At 37.8% G+C, this 19,527-nt stretch overlaps 1 protein-coding gene across 1 annotated transcript in view; it reads left to right on the plus strand.

Moving 5' to 3' along the window:
* sugct (succinyl-CoA:glutarate-CoA transferase) overlaps positions 1 to 19,527 on the plus strand; it is a 133,519-nt gene that overhangs the window by 83,631 nt on the left and 30,361 nt on the right. The window contains exon 13 of the mRNA XM_083547367.1: positions 15,728 to 15,791. Coding sequence (XP_083403493.1) covers positions 15,728 to 15,791 — 64 coding nt within the window. The remainder of the gene's footprint in view (positions 1 to 15,727; positions 15,792 to 19,527) is intronic.

A 19,527-nucleotide genomic window follows, 5' to 3' on the forward strand; every position in this document is an offset into this window, starting at 1 on the left:
GGCTCACGGGTCACACACTGACTGATCTCTGAGATTAGCGAGACCCCAGTCGTTATCCAATCTTCACCAATTGGAACTAATCTATAAACCTTAACGTGTCACCACACGGTTTCATTTAGAACCCTTCTCACTATGAGTAATTAGCCATTTCCGATCTGGGCCTCTGTCAAGCATCAGCATCCACTATGCGCTTCAGAGTCAAAAGAAAGCCAGGAATAGGAACGTTTTAGAAAGTGACCCATTAGTGCTGTTGCTTTGGGTTATTAGGTGCCATGTGATGATTGTCAGAGTGTGCACGAGACATTTGCAAGGGATCGTTTGAGTAAAACGGAAATTCTTTTCACTTTCTAAAGTAAACGATGGCCAGTGATTTGTCCGCTTCTGTACTCAGCGGTAACACTTTTATTTTACCTTAACTGGTTGCTTATGCAGTGTAATACCATGCCAGTAGAAGTAATTTATTAATACTTATTTTCAAGTTAAATTATTACAAATCATGAGAAATCACCAGCCAGTTTTCCAGACAAAACGTTTGTAAACCATTGTAAACATTTATAGACGTTTCTATAACTTTCTATCATCCTAATAGACGGTCAGAAGTGCTATAAGTTTTAAAACCGTCTGGTAACTCATTCATCCCAGAGAAGTGCTTTTGCATTGAACAGATGCCAGTGAGTAAAAACTCCCAGTGAGAAGTGGCCTCAAAGTGAGCATTAATCTGTATCTGGGGTAGCCACCTGTCCTCAGCTTACCTCTGTCTTTAATCGTACAGGAAATCTTATAGGCTAGTAAAATGAGGTCATGGTGTGGCGTAGACCAACCTCTCACACGCATAGAGATTTCATTGGACCGCTTAATCAAAATATTATACAATATATGGACACTATATGGTCTTTTTCAGCTATATGTGGTTTGTCCACAAAGTTGGAGACACAATTATAAAAGGCTGACCAAATTTTCTCTTTACTTTGAACTAGTTCCAGCATGACATTGCCCCTGTGCACAAAGGTAACTATATGCAGATATTCTTTACATGGGATGGAGTAGAGATTTTAAGTAGTCTTCTCTTAGAGCTCTGTCCTCAACACCGTTAGGATGACCTGGAATGCTGACCTGCATCAGGACTATTAAGCGCACCCATATATAAGTCGCACCCACTGAATTTTACAAATATTTTTAACATAAATAAGCCGCACCTGTCTATAAGCAGTGTCTACACTAATGTTCTTTACACAGACTTTAACGAAAGACACGTTACACACGGTTTAACGGGTGAAATATGTTGCGCTTCTGTTAGGAGCATAGCGGTATTTGGGGAATAGCCTGGCACTGCATTCTTTCAGTATTACTGCGTGTGTGTAAGACTGAGGAATATGTCCTTATTATTTTCTGATGCTCATTTCTAAGTTTCTTTGACTAACCCATAACGCTGTTGCCAAGAAAAATAAAAAAGCACAAGTTTTGGAAAACTGTCTGTGCTTATATGATTTCTGTTGCAACTGGAGTTAGCGCGCTATCCTTCACCCTGACTTAACGCGCTACAATGGCTTGTATCTAAACAGTAGCCTACCAAGAAAGTCATTGTTCACTGTCTTCCTCCTTCCTTTCACAACTATTTATCTCGGGAGTTTATCTTTTGGCATCGTCGCGCGTTTTTATAAATCACCCGATGGAAGTTTTTTCTCCTGATGCCGTGCAGCTCTGAACACAGGTGAGGTGCGTTTTTTGTTTCCGTTCGAAAATTTCATTGGTCTAATGTTATGGGGTTCAGTTTTTTGGTTTGAAGTTTGTGAAACCGGGAAAAACTCCGCCGCTTCGTTGTTTAAGCCGCGGGTCTCAAAACGTGGGAAAAAAGTAGCGGATTATAGTCCGAAAAATACGGTATACGAGGTGGTATAAAAAGTTTTCAAAACTTGCTCTGTTTACAAGAACCTACTTTATTTATCTACGTTCACACACCATCAATGCAGACGTGTTAACCCACTGCGTCAGTTAGCACCATTAGTCTCAAAACGTTTTGATAACGCCTTGTAATAGCAAATGAGGACTTTATGTGAAATAAGATGTTTATAAAGCACATGAATCTTATGGTGAGGTGTCGACAAATTTGCCTCCATATAGTGTATTGTACATGGTGTTGCCTTATGGGCGTCTTGACCTGAAGGTGTCAGTTGTTAGAAGAAATCCCAAAGGATTTTCATTCATTTAAATGATTGTTTTTCTATTTCTCGCTCAAAGTAACGTTCTCTTAACTGTCGATTTACACATTATAAATTCTGGAGATTCCTACAGTTTTGTCACAATTCAAATACCATTACAGTGCAAGCAGAAATTCCTTGGGCATGTTTAAAGCATTTCAAACTTCCATTTTTTAGAACCATCTACCAGTTTGTGTTTGTTTTGGCGTTCATACAATAATATGCTTCAAATGACGTATTAATGTTGTTGACGCTTTGTCTGTTCATGCACCGAAGGGTTCTGTAGTCAGTACGATCTTTTCAATTGAGCGCTCATCTTGAAAATTCTCACCAGATGATAGCGCAACACAATTTTCTCACACTTTGAATGCTGCAAAGGAGGGGGTTAACAATAGAGCGAGGAGAATGGTGGATTGTAATTGACCATGTGAACGGAACCCTGCCCTGAGTAATTAGAGACCGGACTGGCCATCTGACAGCCGGAGATCTTCTCCTGTGGTCAGTCTCATGCGCACTCTAACGCACAATTGGGTTTTGGAGATTTGTAATCTTGACCTCTAAACACTTACAGATACACAACGCTCACACACACGTGCACAGTAAAGCTTAGGGTGGGAGTGTGGTCACAGTGCGGACAGTGGTTGTAGAGAAATGTGTTTGAAATAACCTGCTCGTTTTTTTGTGAGATTAAAACCTTGAGTGCCTTCAGGATCAGATTATTATTGAATATAAGATCGAAAACATATGAATGTGTACAATACCAAAGCCATCATTCCAAAGACCAAATCATTCTCTACTGTAATATTTCCAAAAAAAAAAAAAAAAGAGCAATACAAACAATGGTTGGTTATAGTAAATATTTTGTAATTATTTACATAATTTTTTATTAATTTGATTTAATTTCTCTTTTGGATGGATTCTCCGGTGTCGGAAAGAAAGCACTTAGAGTTCAGGGTTGTATTTTTTTTTTTTTTTGTAACTTATCCTGTAGGGCAATAATAACACAAGATCATAAATTGACAGCATTCGACAGATGCCCTTATCCAGAGTGAATTAAATAATTCTCATACAGCTGAGCAACTATGGACTTAAGGGCCTGGCTCAGGGGCCCAGCTTGATGTGGCTGGGATTTGATTAACCATCCATTAACCACTAAGCTTCCACCTCTCCATAATAAATAAACACATAATAGAATATAGTAGTATATACAGAAACTCTAAAATGTGTGGGTGGGTTTCTTTGTTGTTGTTTTTTCAATTCAGTTTTTAATTGTGCAAAATAGTGCAAAAGTGTTTCTGTGTGAGAGGAAAATCGGCTCTCACAAGTGTCTGATTGCTAGTGTGTAGAAACCCTTCCTGCATATCTCTCTCTCTCTCTCTCTCTCTCTCTCTCTCTCTCTCTCTCTCTCTCTCTCTCTCTCTCTCTCTCCCTCTCTCTCTCTCTTTCTGTTAGTCCTCAAGATCTGGAAGTGCTTTCCTGATTGTAGCACTGAGAGGAGTCTGTGCATGAGGTGAAGACTGAATGTCTTTTATAGTTCTTTGAGGTCTTTGCAGTTTCTTAAAAGCTGCATTTTTTTTAGGTTTTCATTTACTTGAAAAAAGAGTCTGTGAGGAAACAAGTGTTTATAGCTGTAGTACTTTAATAGAAAACAGAAACGAAATAGTTTTCTGGACAAATTTAATAATGCTCCATTAAAAAACAATAACAAAAAGTATTTTATTTACATAAAATGTAATATCGATATTGCTTTGGTATAAGAGGAATAAAACACTCTGATTTTTTTATTTATTTATTTAAAGACCTCTTCTGGTCCTGATCGTTCCACAGGGACTGGGACAATGAATAAACTCTCTCCACCCACCATCGCAGCCCCTCTGTATTCTGCTGCCAGTTACATTCCACTTTTGTTCCACGACTGTCTGGCCCGGCGTTTCTCTCTTTCCCATTGCACTCACTCTTTCCCAGACTCCCTCTATCTGCTTTCTGCCAACCATATGGCTGAATAGAAGCCCACCTGTGTAAACACCAGGTAGATCCTGTCTCTGCTATGGCCTTTTGGACACAGTTGCTCATTTTTATTTTCTTGGGCACGTTCAGCTGAGGAAGTATAGCTTGTCGGGGTTTCCCTCCCCTTCCTCTGAGCAATGTGTTTGTTTTAGTTCCTCTTCCTTTCTCCTAATTTGCTTGATCTAAGTGCCTTCATGGCTCTATGGAATATCCATCATTTACATAGAGTTATTATGTATTAGACATTAGACATTGATTAAAGATGCTCACGGATCCCTTTTTTTTCTTTCTCGATTCATGAAAGATCTGCTGGTAGATCATTATTTTTCGATTGTCCTTGACTTGGACAGACTGCACAGCTCATGACTCGGGTGTGCCAGACCAAACTAAATATTATAATAAAGTGAGAATTGGGTCTCCAGCACTGGGATCAAGAGATCAGTGGTCTAAAGAGATTTCCCCTTTCTATAATCCATCTAATTTCACTCTGTGTTTTAGCGACTAAGCTCCATGCCGAATTGCTTTGAGCCCCGTGAGGGCTGCATATGTTAAGCCTTTCATCATGCATGATGTTAATAAATTATGTCCTCCTCTTCAAACTCTTCCAGCATTGACTGACAGTCATACTAGACCTTTACTAGCTTTTAATAACTCCTGTTGCACAGCAGGGATACTTTTTTAAAGTCTGTTTGTCTTGCTCTGTGTAGAAGGGAACCCATGCATCATTGACTTGAGTGTCAAACTTCATTCTGCATATAATGGCACTGGTCCACCTAAGCACCTGTTTGCTCAATGTATCAAATAGATGATGGATTTTTGCACAGCCTCATATAACCTACAGTGAAAGCTATTTACTGGTCCACCTTTTCTTACAGATTAGTTTATAGATTCTTATAGATTAATTTAGCAGATTTCCTTACATTGTGGCTCGCTACAAAGCCAAAACAGCGACAGGCAAAGGTTTCATGGTCATTAGTCAATTCAACTTTGCATTTTCTCCTCTTTCCCTATTCTTCTAGTAAAACATATGGTTCAAAAAAGTGGTTGATTAGGGCTTTTTTTTTTTTTTTTTTTTTTTGAGGATCCAAATCTTTTCTTGCTAGCTGAAGCGAGGAAACTCATTCTGACTGCAAGAGCAAGGTCGAAATTAGACACCCACATGGGTTTTCTGAGGTCACGTCACAAGTCCCTAAGTGAGCAACACCACAGCTGCCTTTTGAAATGGAAACCACCAGGAATCTAACTAGTGAATAGGAAGTTTCAACCACAAGTTCAACTGCAGGTCAGGGAATTAATATACATTAGAACGGCACAAACCTGCAGGCCATCACAGTGACCTAATAGGAAGTATCATTTGCTGTCGTGGAAATAGAGACATTAACCTGCAGTCCTAAATTGTCCCTCAGTATATGCAATTGATCTTCAATACTTTTAAATCAACAGTGATTTGATGCCTGAATATTTCATGTCTGAGATTATGTATTGTTTATACAGATTTGTCTCGATCATTCATTCCTGTGAAATGGATTTATTAAACTGTTTTAACAGACTTGTGCCTGAAGGTAAAGCCTTGCTGACATTTATATTATGTTTAGCTAATTGAACCTTGACCTCGGTACACTGGAAATCCTTTTTGGTTTTGTGTTTGCACCGATCAACAATTAACATTAAAAATCACCTGCCTAATGTTTTTGTCATGCTTTGACCACTCTGCCGCTACGTATCTCTCCATGCACACTATGTTCTGACACCATTCCATTATGAACCTTTTTAGCATTTTATTGCATCAGTAGCTATTCTCTGCGATTCGGACGAGACTGGCCTGTATTCTGGTTGTCCTTCTATAGACCAAATGTCGTTCTAACAAATTCCTGCATCCTATTGACACAATATGTCATATTGGAGATGTTTTGACCCAGTCATCTAAACATCGCAATTTGGCCCTTGTCAAGTTGCTTAGATCTTAACGCTTACCAATATTTCCAAAACCAACTTTGAGGACTGACTGTCCCAACAACAACAAAAAAAAACAATGTTATTCATTTCACTGGTCAGTGATTTAAGTGTTATGGCTAATGTACTGTATCCTGGACTTTATGACTGGAAGACCTCAGTCAGTTCAGAACAGGAACAGCATCTCCAGCAACACCACTGGGGCCCCTCAGGGATGTGTGCTTGGCCCACTGCTGTTCACCCTGCTGACTCAAGACTGTGTAGCAATGCACAGCTCGAACCACATCAAGTTCACCGTGGTGGGTCTCATCAACAAAAACGACGAGTCAGCATACAGAGGGGAGGTGCAACCAACAACCTGTCTCTGAACGTTGACAAAACTAAAGAGATGGTTGTTGACTTTAGGAGAGCAAAAAACGGCCATTCTCCAGTAAATATTGATGCATCCTCCATTTAGATCTTTAAAAGCACCAAATTCCTTGGTGTTCATCTGGTGGAGAACTTTACCTGGTCACTCAGTGCCAGTTCCATCACCAAGAAAGCCCAGCAGTGTCTTTACTTCTTGAAAAGGATAAGCAATTCAGCAATAAAATTTACATTTTTCTATAAAGGAAATTACTTGTACATTTAAAGAGACCTGTCTTATTTTCTCTCGTATATTTAATATTGAGTTTTAATAAAGAAAACGTACTTCTTATCCAATTTCTCGATTAATCGTTGCAATCATCGGTAGAATACTCGAATTACTAAAATAATCTATAGCAACAGCTCTCATTTGGATGCGGTATAATAAAATTTAGCGTTCACTTGAAATTGCAAACCCAAACTTGTTCCAGCATGGCAATGTATTTTGTGTTTTGTGTATTTGTCTTGCACTGTCTTGTGTTGTCTTTGCAGTGTTTGCACCAGGTTGCACTTGATGCACTTTATATGTTGAGGACACTTACTAGTCCTTAGCCCTGTGTTTTCTGTTATGTAGCTTTATGTTGTTTATGTAGCACCAGGGTTCTGGAGGAACGATGTTTAATTTTACTGTGTACTCCGTGCTATACATAGTTGAAATGACAATAAAAGCTTTTTGACTTGTGCACAAAGCCAGCTCCATGAAGATCTGCCTTACATGGTTTGGAGAAGAAGATCTTGAGTGGCCTGCTATAGAGTTCGTATCTCAACCCTACTGAACACCTTTGGGATGAATTGGAACACTGACTGCACCCCAGACCTCCTCATCTCACCTATACATCAGTACCTGACTTTACTAACATCTTTGTGGTTGATAAACACAAACGTCCACAAACACATTCAAAAATCTAATGGAACATCTTCCCAGAAGAGTGGAAGGAATTATAAGAGCAAATTTGAACTGAATGTGAGATGTAATGCTCAAAAACCACATACCATACTTATGCAAACTTTTGGAAATATAGTGTATCTCTATCTCTCTTCATCTACCGAGCATTAATATTCATCACCTGTTTCAAGAGCGTCAAATGATGTTTGTGTCTCTCACCAGTATTCTGAGATGATCTTGGACATATTTCATTAAAACATTTCCTACATGCTGGAAATATCTAAAGAAACAGGAATCCATTTCAGTTCCTGCTAAGGTCTGAGCTATCACAGGCATCACTTTACACCATAGTACTCTTGGATGCTTGATTCCTATTGGTCAAAAGGTGTTGAATAATTTTGTATAAAAGCATGGCTTGAACATATTATGGTCTTTGCTGTAATGCGTTAGCTAAGTAAAAGAAAGTTTTTGGCAGGCAGTTTTATTGGGAGATATTGATCCATTATGGAAGGAGTCTCTAGTGTCAGTCAGTGCTGAAGGATTTTAAATGTTTCCCAGCACAGGAAAGTGTCACTTTTTTGGAAATCTGGCTATATTAATACAAATCTTGACAAATATTGTGACCTCGTCAAAATAATTAATTGAACAAAAATTAACTACTAGCAAAAAAAATGCTAGAATGTGTTTACTTTTCCTGCCATTTAACAAAACACCAGTACACACCATGCAGCAAAACAAGTCAAATGTACAGTATGCATGATTTTGGTCAGTACAGTCATGAACACCTGGCACAGTAAGAGCCAGTAGAGTGTGAACAGATGCATTCATGGCATATTGTATTCATACGGTTGCAATTTGGTACAACAGGAGCTTAAGTGGGCCATCTGCAAGAAATATAATAAACCTGTTTTTTTCCGCAAGCATTTGGTTCAAATTCCAGCTTGGATTACAGTGTAATCACGGTTGTAAGCTATTGTAAGTGTGGTTCATTTGTGTTCAAGGGTGACATTAGGGTGACATTTTTGAAGAAGGGAAAAAATAAGAAATATTGAAAATATGAATAAACAAAATTTTCATTCCTATACTAACAGAACAGAATTTCTCTCATAACTTTAAGTAACAGATTCCTGACGTCCTGTTTATTGTGTACATACATTTAACATTCCTTTGGTTCTGAATAGAAATAAATACATGAGATCATTTTAAAAAGTTCACAAGGTTTCAGGTTTTTTGTCGTTTAAATTACTGGCTTATCCTGCTTGTCTGCATTTTATGTTTTAGCTCGCAATAATTATCCTGGACTTTGAACAGCGATCTGGAAACACTGCTCCCCTCTTGCTACTTTGACTGAATGAATAAAAGCTGTGTGTAATATGCGCGATCTGGACCGTGAGCAAGCGCATCTGTGTTGCATTAAACTTTCATTACAATAACTCATAGTTTTAGATCTGCTCTTAAATATACTCAAGCATGGTACTGAAGTCACAGCTTGAACCTTAGTATGTTCTTCACTGTTTGTTAGTTGTGACTCAGAGCTACGGATGGCTCTGCTTATGGCGACACTTGTACTCTGTGTACTACAGCACGTTTGCAGCACATGCTGATGTGTTACACTGTACAGTAGATGCACCATCTATATACAGTTTCACTGTACACACACTAAACATTTATTTTATTTACCCTAGATGTTTCCTAAAATTTCAAAAGGCTGATTTAGAGTGGTTACATTTTGCTAATATTTGCATGTTAAACCAATCATTTATGATTTAATAATGAGTTGTTAGCCATGGTTTGGTTAGGTGTATGTCCTGGGGGACAAAAAAAATCCCTTGCTGTATTTAAAAAAATAAATAAATAAATAAATAAATAAATAAATAAATAAATAAATAAATAAATAAATTGAAAGAAAGAAAGAAAGAAAGAAAGAAAGAAAGAAAGAAAGAAAGAAAACACACCCAAAGCATTATAATTGCTGTGTGTTAGCTCTGAACTATGCTTTCCTTTTGTTTTTTTTATATAATTTTTTGTTCTTGTTTTTTTTTTTTTTTTTTTCAATGGTATGCATTTTCATTCTCAAATTTTTTTTTTTTTTTTTTTTTACAATTTATTGCACATTTAATTTAATTTTTTTATTGTATTTATTTTTTATTCTTGCTTACTGCTTCAGACTTTCCACAGCACAACCTTGACTTTAAAGCTCATGCTTATAATCTGAAGTTTGTTTTTTAGGCCCTGTTTGCTCATGAGTCACATAGCCGCCTGGTTTTTATTATCCTGTCACACTTACAGTATTTTCCAACTTTGTATGCACACGTACCTCCGAGTTGCCACTGCACATGTTGGTATAAATGGCACGTGTTGGCTTTATTGTCTGACAGCTGCCTCGTAAACATGCTGCACTGCCTTCTTGAATAAGATGTTATGTTTAGGGTTCAGTGCGTAGATTTGCCTAATTGATAATCACGATTCCTTCGGGAACCGTTTATCGCTGTTTACACCATGGATGTGTTCTGACATACAACTTCATGGTTCCTTCTTAAAGATCCAGCCTAAATGTAAAAGCGTTTTAATGCCATTAAGATTGTGTAGTGCCTAGTGCACTGAATGAACTGTCACAAGAAAAAAACGAAACATCATAAATTTGCACGCACCAGAAATACCACATGTATGAAGTTTAAATTAAATCCATCGATCAACATGTAGGCCTTATTAATTTTCCCCTCCTACGCAGCTGCAGAGCTTGCCAGCTACTGTGAATTGGTACAGGGAGGGGATGCAGGCATGAGGCAGGACCTCGATGGAAGAAGGCCTCGGAGGAAGCTATTAAAAAGTGCAAGAAACACAAATAAACATGGCTTTTACTGCACGCAGACGCTGAGGCCCAAAGTCTGGGTTTTTCAAGCTGCACAGCAAGACACATGTGGCCATGCTGTTGATGTGCCAGTCGTTCCCTGGCACATGGGTTTTTTTGCTCTCCAGAACAAGAGGTTAACCTAGTCCCAGGCTCCAGGCTGCAATTTTGTTGTCCACATGTCCAAGACTGATAATTCCACTTCATTATCAAATTTTGTTTACAAGAAAGTCTGTTGCACTGTTGTTAAGTTTGATCACTGGGATTGTAGTGTACTTCAGTCGAGGTTTGAACGTTGTTCAGTATAACTGCATATTTCTGAGTGTATTGTACTCCTGGGCTCCCAAAAAATTGCCAGGGTATTAAGATGAAAATTTAATTACTGTTCAAAAAATTTGCAAGAATGAAACAAATGTGCTTCTGTGCCTCTATTTGTTTATTTAGTTTTGATCTTGTGAACATTTAGAGAAAATCCATAAACAGGGAAATTCCATGGTAAGGGGGAAATCATATTTGGTTAAAAATGTCTGCAAAAATGTAAGGTGTTTAATTTATTTATCTTTTTATAATCACTGTATACAGCTGTTCAAGTTTTCCCACAAGCCTTAAACTCAGAGAGGAATACCTTAGTGGTTAAGATGTTGGTCTTCTGATCAGTAGGTCCTGAGTACCAATTCCAGCACCACCAAACTGCCACCGCTTGGCCCTTGAGCAAGGACTTTAACCATCAACTGCTGTGTTGTATGAATGAGATAATTGTAAGTTGCTCTGGATAAGAGAGTCTGCCAAATCCTGTAAATGTCAATGTACTCGTGTCTAATCACTTATGACACATTATATATTTGCAAGTTTTTTATTTTATTTTGCCCTGCAAGTAAGTTGTTCCAGAAGAAGCCATACTAATGAAAGCTACCCTTTCATATGTTTGGTCAAAAGTTATATTCTTGGAAAATATATTGTATGATGACATTAACTCTACTGTACTAACAGTTTCAGTGGGGCTTTTTTTATAATTGGAATTGTTGTGAATACAAACAAGTGGAGTCATAATCACAGTCAAATTTCTCATTATTCTCAATATAAGGTCTCTTGGAACATCACGCATTCAGTCAGATCATTGGACTAGAACTTGCTGTTGTATAGACAGTAAGTTGTATAGAAATCATATTAACACATTTTCAGTAAGCAATTCATGTTTTTCAGGGTCACTATTGACCTGGCGATTACCCCCCAAGGAACGAATGTGCATTCGGTGCCACTTAGATGAGGATGGGTTCCCTTTTGAATCTGGTTCCTCTAAGGTTTCTTCTTCATACAATTTCATGGAGTGTTTCCTTGCCACAGTCACCACTGGCTCGCTCATTAGGGACAATACATACATCATCTTATGATCATTTTTGTAATTTTTTTTTATTGAGTTTCCACAAATATACAGTAACTTACTACTGCCCTCAAATTCATGTGCACCTCAGAAAATGCTGCCTGATGCATATTTAAACACCTCTATCTATATGCAAGCTGACTCAATCACTTTTGAACTAAGACACATCACTTCCCCAGCCAGCTCTTAATAGATTCTCCAGCATCTCTGCTGAAAGAAAAAGAGAGCACATCCTAGTCCCTTATATTCATTCTATATAGGAGTGTGAACAGACATGTCTTTCCACCATTTATCTTCAATGCACTTGTGGCAATTACATGAATAATTCCTGTCTTTAATCAATGTCCAGTGGTGCTTTTGTATATATTTTCCCTCTGCCAATTATTTTTTTTTCTAATGATGAGTGATTGTTTATGTCATGGATTAAAAACACTAAATAGATTCAATTCGGTCATCACAACATATTAGTGCTAATAAATAATGCCGCACGAAACTTTTCAAACATCACCTCGCCGTTGTTTATGAGCAGACGTACTCGGTGTTTGAGTGTTGTAGCATATGCTTGATAAAGTCTTGCTGAAGGCCTGAGAGCTTTGGCGGTCCTGCCGGACGTTTTCTTGAATTTGTGGCTCACCACCTCCCCACCCGGGAGCTTTGGAAGCCTCTGTGTTTTTCTTTCCTGAAGGACACAAACTTCTCGTAGATCTTTCAGGAACAAGTCTCCTGTTGCAAAAACAAATTGTTGCGTCAAACCTTTTGCTTGTTTACTCTCTGGGTTGGTCCGCTTTCATCCTTTAATCCTTACTTTCAGGATTCATGCTGTTTACTGAAGAAAAAGGGGATAAAACGTAGGTAACGGCAGTTGCCAGGAATGTCTGGACTGAAGCCCAGTGATCTTGTCAAGGGTAATTATTCTGTTACACCAGTGTCTCATGTGGCAGTCATATAAATTAGTTGTGTACAGGTGGTTTTAATTTGTATGACTGCATCCAGTTATTTGTCATCACGCTTTAAAAAGATCTCAATATAATGTAAGCTGAATTCTGTAGCAGATTGCCTGTGAACATGTTTTATCATGAAGATGGAGAAAATTACTATATAAAACCGGTAACAATCTTCCCAAATCAATTGAATGGCGGTTTTTGTTTTTCCCCACTTTTCCCTGCTTTCTCTTCCCTATACCATCCCAGGGAGTTTTTGCTTGTCACACTTTGCCTGTGGCTTGCCTAATCAGGATAAACCTATAGAGACTAATGTATGAATTAAAAAATTATATTCATAATTATTTATGTAAAGCTGCTTTGTGACGATGTCCATTGTTCAAATTTCTACAAAAATTATTGTATTGATTTTAAGGTAATAAGACCATTGTTTTCAGATCATTAAACTGCATTTTGTCTGGTTTTCCTTACAAGTACTATCCTAATATAATATTCCTATACTGTTCTCAATGTTGAGCTCAGTTTAACACTCTAACACTCGGCCTCTATCTTTCCTAATTCTTTGCAATGGCATTAAATCAGTCACATCATGCATGCTGCCAATAGCAACTTTTAGCTAAAGAATTATTTATAAGATTTGGCAGAAATCTCTACACCATATTCCTGGATTAACTTTCTACCTCCAAGTGCCTTAGTAATAACAGAATCAGTGTTACTTTGAGCAAGATTAAATGTAGAAAGCATATGAAAGGAGCCCTATGGTTTCCTGTATTATCCTCACCTATGTATATTACAGTTACATGTCTAGCCATCCGTTGGGTTACTTCACTCTGGATACTGCATGCACAACTTTAGCATATGTTTTTCTTCAGCATGTAGAACTATAAGGAAAAGCTTGGATCAGTAAGTAAGGGATCAACGAGGGTGTCACTTACATCTACATTTTTTCATTCTTTCATTTTTTTTATTCGCATTGCATAACTGTCTGGCTTTAGCTTGCTGACATTCACCTGTAGCTCTGGCAGAGCTTGTAAATTGTGACAAGCTAAATGTATTGATTGAAGCAAAAGTGCAGAAAAGAGAAACAATCACCCTCTTTCATGGTATTTCTAATGAGTCATAGTTAAACATTGGATTCCCCAGTTGTAAATGATTTGTAATTGCAGACCTCGGTATTTTCTATGCTTTGCATTTTATCCTGGAGGATTTGATGATTAATGGTATTACTTTAAACTAGAGTGACGATTTCATTATGTACCACATTTATCGTTTGCCCAAAAAAAGTTAATTAGTACATGAATATTGACTAAATGAAACAAATAGGTAGATAAGTTCCTTTCTATGGAATGTGCCCTCCATAGCCAGTACCCTTTCTTGATGGCATCTGGTACTGTATTGGCAACCTTGGCAAAAGCCAGCAAGTCCTTGGTGAGCGTTTGCTATGAACTTTGTCATTGCAAAACAGATATTTAAGTGTGGCTAGTGTCTTTATTTTCTTTCGGCATGTTTAATCCTAAAGTGACTGCATGTAGCTCAGAGATATAACGTGTATGCCATAGAGGACGACTTTTGTCGGTGCTTCCACATACCTGTTTGAAATGACAGGCAAGTCATATATGCTTTACAGCACAGTGAAATTCTTTCTTCGCATGTCCCAGTGATGTTAGGAAGCTGGGGTTGGAGCATAGGGTCAACCATGATACAGCACCCTGGGGCACAAAAGGTTAAGGGCCTTGCTTAAGGGCCCAAGTGTGCCAACTGTTGAAAAGTTGGCTTGTCATGCATGAACATTTAATCTGACTCTAGTTGTTGAGCTCTGTTTGTATATGTGTGTACGTGTATTTGCATTTATATATATATATATATATATATATATATATATATATATATATATATATATATATATATATATATATATATATACGGTATATACACAGTACAGATCAAAAGTTTGGACACACCTTCTCATTTAAAGAGTTTTCTTTATTTTCATGACTATGAAAATTGTAGATTCACACTGAAGGCATCAAAACTATGAATTAACACACGTGGAATTATATATGGAATTATATACATAACAAAAAAGTGTGAAACAACTGAAAAATGTCATATTGTAGGTTCTTCAAAGTAGCCACCTTTTGCTTTGATTACTGCTTTGCACACTCTTGGCATTCTCTTGATGAGCTTCAAGAGGTAGTCACCTGAAATGGTCTTCCAACAGTCTTGAAGGAGTTCCCCGAGAGATGCTTGGCACTTGTTGGCCCTTTTGCCTTCACTCTGCGGTCCAGCTCACCCCTAAACCATCTCGATTGGGTTCAGGTCCGGTGACTGTGGAGGCCAGGTCATCTGGCGCAGCACCCCATCACTCTCCTTCTTGGTCAAATAGCCCTCGATGCCTTCAGTGTGAATCTACAATTTTCATAGTCATGAAAATAAAGAAAACTCTTTGAATGAGAAGGTGTGTATATATATATATATATACACACACACACACACACACACACACACACACACACACACACACATATATATATATATATATATTAGCTAGTAGCCTGGACACACAAAGGATGGCCCCCCCAAAAAAAATGCTTTGTAATGCTTTAGACAGTAAAACTGATAAAAAAAAAAAAAAAGAAGTAAGAAGAAGGGTATCTCCTTAAAATCTGTTGAAGCTGACTTGTTAGCAGCTTCCTGTTCTTCCGCTTTAAAAGTGACGTGCAAGGATTTCTCACTTTGAAGCAATGTTTCTATAAGAAGCCAATTTCTCAAGGTCAGGGCAACTTGTACAGATGTGAGAGCTTTTTAAGGACTTGTAAAAATGGTACAGAATGTTACCCCTCGGAGCCCTGATATTTGGAGGGACTGTCGTCATTTTCGGTGTCAATTTGACCCAGTTTTCTTCACAGCAAGACCTGATTATTTTTAAGAGGTGTGTTCAATCTGTTGCATTGTGCAGTATCATGAGTGTTTTCCTGAAAAAAGTATTCACTTTAATGCTTATGATGTTTTATGTGTGTGCGTGTGTGTGTGTGTGTGTGTGTGTGTGTGTGTGTGTGTGTGTGTGTGTGTGTGTGTGTGTGTGTGTGTGTTCTGTGTTCTCAGGTTGTTCATAATGGCCTCATTTTGGAGATGGACCATCCAACTTCAGGAAGGATTGCAGTCCCAGGTTTGTCAAATAATCCAAAACGTATACACATATTACATTATGTAGTGCATTATGGGTATTCTGTACTTAAAAATACAATAAAGAGGATTCCATGGCAAAGTTTGCGTTGAACTGTATTGTTAGCAGTATTATGTTTTAGTAGTAAATGCGAAAGGGACATTCTAAAATGCTTAATGTGGCTTAATGCAATAAGACACCATTTTTAAATGACTAAACTCAGTGAACACATTAATAACGAAGCATACTATGGACAGACAGGCCATTTGATTGCGTTTTTTTTTTTAAGCTGTCTTATTGCATTAAGCCATGTTAAGTTTTTTCTAAACAGTTTTCTATGGGAGAAAGCACATAGCATGTGTTTAACTGCGTTTAGGATTCATATTCTGGACTTGTATGCTTGTTTGTACATAGTATTCTTTATTATTAATGTGTTTACTGAGTTTGGTCTTTTAAAAACTCTATCACATTTAGACACATTAAACGTTTCTCACATTAAGCGTTTTAGAATGTCCCAATGTGAAATTGTTATTGATGACGGGTTCAGTAAAGAAACCGTGTATCCATGTAGGGCTTTTCTAAAAAAAAAAAAAAACACTGTTCTAAATACAATCTCACCTTTGAGTGCAATGATTACAATTCAGTGTAGCACTACAGTAACACACGAATGAAAGTGAGATCAGTGCAGTTAGGAATCTCATTTGTTTTCTTAAAGTCTTAGTTATTTCATTTATTACAGTTATTACATATGTTATTGCATTTTAGTATGGCACTTTGGTTTTATATCATCAAATGAAACACAGTACCGTCAGTGTATTGTATTTCACGTTTCCCCATGCTGTAATTTCTTCTCTATCTAGTGTAGACTTTTCTCCAAAATATAGTACTAATATAATTTAGACCATAACTCTCAACAGTGCATTGTGTAATGTCATAGTGCGTATATATTGTTCACTGCGTTGTAAGGCCTGGCTCCAAAATGGCAAAATATTACACTGTATAATACAAGTGTAAAAAGTGCACTAAAGTCAAATTAGGTCAAATTATGTAGCTCGGGGGAAGGGGTAGCACAGTGGTTATGATGTTGGACCTTTTGAGGCACTGTGTATCCTGAAATTGCTTGGAGTATAAGTGCATGATTACTGCTGTGCTTTTTGAACTTCCAATAGCTCATATTTGTTATTTAAAACCCCCCACTTTTCTGGAAAGATGTTCCACTACATTTTGGAGTGTGATTGTGTAGATTTTAGCTCATTCAGCCTGAAGGAAATGAGTAATGTCAGGTATTGATGTCGGTGAGGTGAGGGCATATTTTTATGGAGATTGCCTTGTTCTCCGGACCATTGTCCTGCCCTAACAGCTTTGGGTCTCCTAGATCAAGTGAAGAGAAAATTTTACACTACCACATCCAAAGACTATACTTTATATCCTACACAATTGTGTGTCTCCAGCATTGTGGTAACATTTTGGGAAAAACCACACACACGGCTAAAATTGTCATTTGTCCCAATACTTTTGTCCATAAAGTATATGATAACATTACAAATATGAAGTCCAGTTTCCAGTTCTAATCTTCTTGTAATTTCCTTTCTTTGTTAAACCACTAGATTAGACATAAACATTTTGCTTTTCTGACCGTTGTTTTGTCTGTGTAGCAAGTTTTAAAGCATAGAGAATTTAAAATAAAAACAAGGTTATGGAGGATGCATTCGACTAATCGGTGGCTTTCAGTATTTTTTTGGAAATGTGCCTACTCTGAAAAACTTAAATGCTGCCTGTATCTAAGACTCAGGAACTTTAACCAGCCCCGTTTCTCTGATTCATTCAGTGGAAAGCTCTTAAAATGTTCCTGGAAACTAATGTGGTGTTATTATTAAAGGCATTCAGTCTGACCTTGTTTTTTTGGCCAGTAACTTTTTATCCTGTTGTATGCTCATCTTTAGGATGCTGTAATGTTTCAACCGTAAAAAAAAAAAAAAAACGTTTCTGTCTCTTGGTATCACCTCCTAGTCAGCAATGTACCAGACAACCTCACACGTCACACTCTTACGAAGGTTATTTTGCCACCATTGAATGTGTTGAATCATTCATGTCTTGAATATTAGAATATTTCTGGGGATTTTTTTATTTCCTTGAAAGTGAACTGGTTTCTCATGTAGCACCAAAGTGAAGTCCAGATACTTGAATTTGACAGCCCCAGGAAGACCGTTATATGAGCTAACCCTTTTCATTTCCAATCACGCGCATATGCAAAACATGCTTTTATTGGTCCCTTGATGGATTGTATGGTTTTCCTACTGTGTATGTATTGGACAGCTGTCCTTTTAAGAATTATGACCATAGAAAACCAGTGGCTGAGATTTGTCTTAAACCTTACCTAAGTGTGTTGTATGATGATCAGCTGGTGTTAGTAGATGTCTCCAGAAAACAGAATTAAAAGGAGAGGAGGTTCTCAGAAATATCTGTCTCCGGTATCTTTATCGTGCTACTGTCATAGTTTGTAGACAGGTTGCATCTAAAGAATGTTAGCAAACTAGTGGATGTTTTGTTCCTCCTCAACAAACAAACAAGGCCTGCTTGCGTATGTAAATGCTATGGGTCAAACCTTGCTAATGGTCTGTGCTTAATGTCTTCAATGAATATACAGAAATCACTCTTTTTTTCACGGCTGGTTGCTCGAGTCCATGGCCTACCCACTGGCATTTTTTGGTTCACGTAAATGCCTGTGGAAGCATTTACTTCCTTAAGAGTTTTAGTTCCGTTCATGTGCCTTCTCACAGTTTCTCTGGTGGTTTTGTGAAGAATGCTCAGAGAACTGCTGTGTGTCATCAAGTACCCAGAGCGATATCCTGGATAATCAGTCGGCCTCTTTGATGTGCCTGATTCCGCTGTTTGCCATTCCGTCTGTGCACACTTTGTTGACGCTAACCAAACTGAATCGAGAGTGATTACGAAGAATGGCTCACGGCACACAAGGCAAGAACCACAACAAGCACCTTTTTCCATCCCGGAGGCTCTGACCCATCAACTTCACAACATATACATTACACTCCAGTACACACCCCGAGCTTCTAATCTTCTTCTGCCATTTGCATCAGACCACACAGTTAATCAGGGCGCTTTTTTTTTCCTCGCTTTGTCAATCTGTTAATCCAAAAGACTTCCCTGGTTATTTAGGTTGTAAACAGTGTTTTTTTTTGTGTGTGTGTGTGTGTGTGTGTGTGTGTGTGTGTGTGTGTGTGTGTGTGTGTGTGTGTGTGTGTGTGTGTGTGTGTGTGTGGGTTTGGTTGTTGTTTTAAACATGCAACAGAAAGAGCATTAAAATTATGTCTATATTTACTTGTGAGCTTATGCACAGTTTTTACTATTGCGTTTGCTTCTTTAATGAGAACCCCACCTTCTGAACAGTGTCCATTCTCTAATTCTTACTAGAAACATACAGCATACTCACCATTATTGTATTTCATAGAGAAGGGGAATGAAAAACAAAAGCTTAGTTATGACTATTATCTAATGAGTGTCAGAGCAAAGGCATTAGGAATTAAGAAAGATCCAAATGTTTTTATTCAGAACTGGTTTCCCATCTACCCATTAATTTTTAAAAGCAGTATCAGTCAGTATATAGGGTAAAGGATAGGACACTTGCATTTGTGGTGGAAGAAATCAATAAAATGCAGTATTTGCAGCTTTATTTGCAGTATATAGCAGTATTTGCAGCTTTTCATGTTTGAGAGGATCT

Source organism: Silurus aristotelis, assembly GCF_946808225.1.
Source record: "Silurus aristotelis genome assembly, chromosome: 1".
Lineage (NCBI taxonomy): Eukaryota > Metazoa > Chordata > Actinopteri > Siluriformes > Siluridae > Silurus > Silurus aristotelis.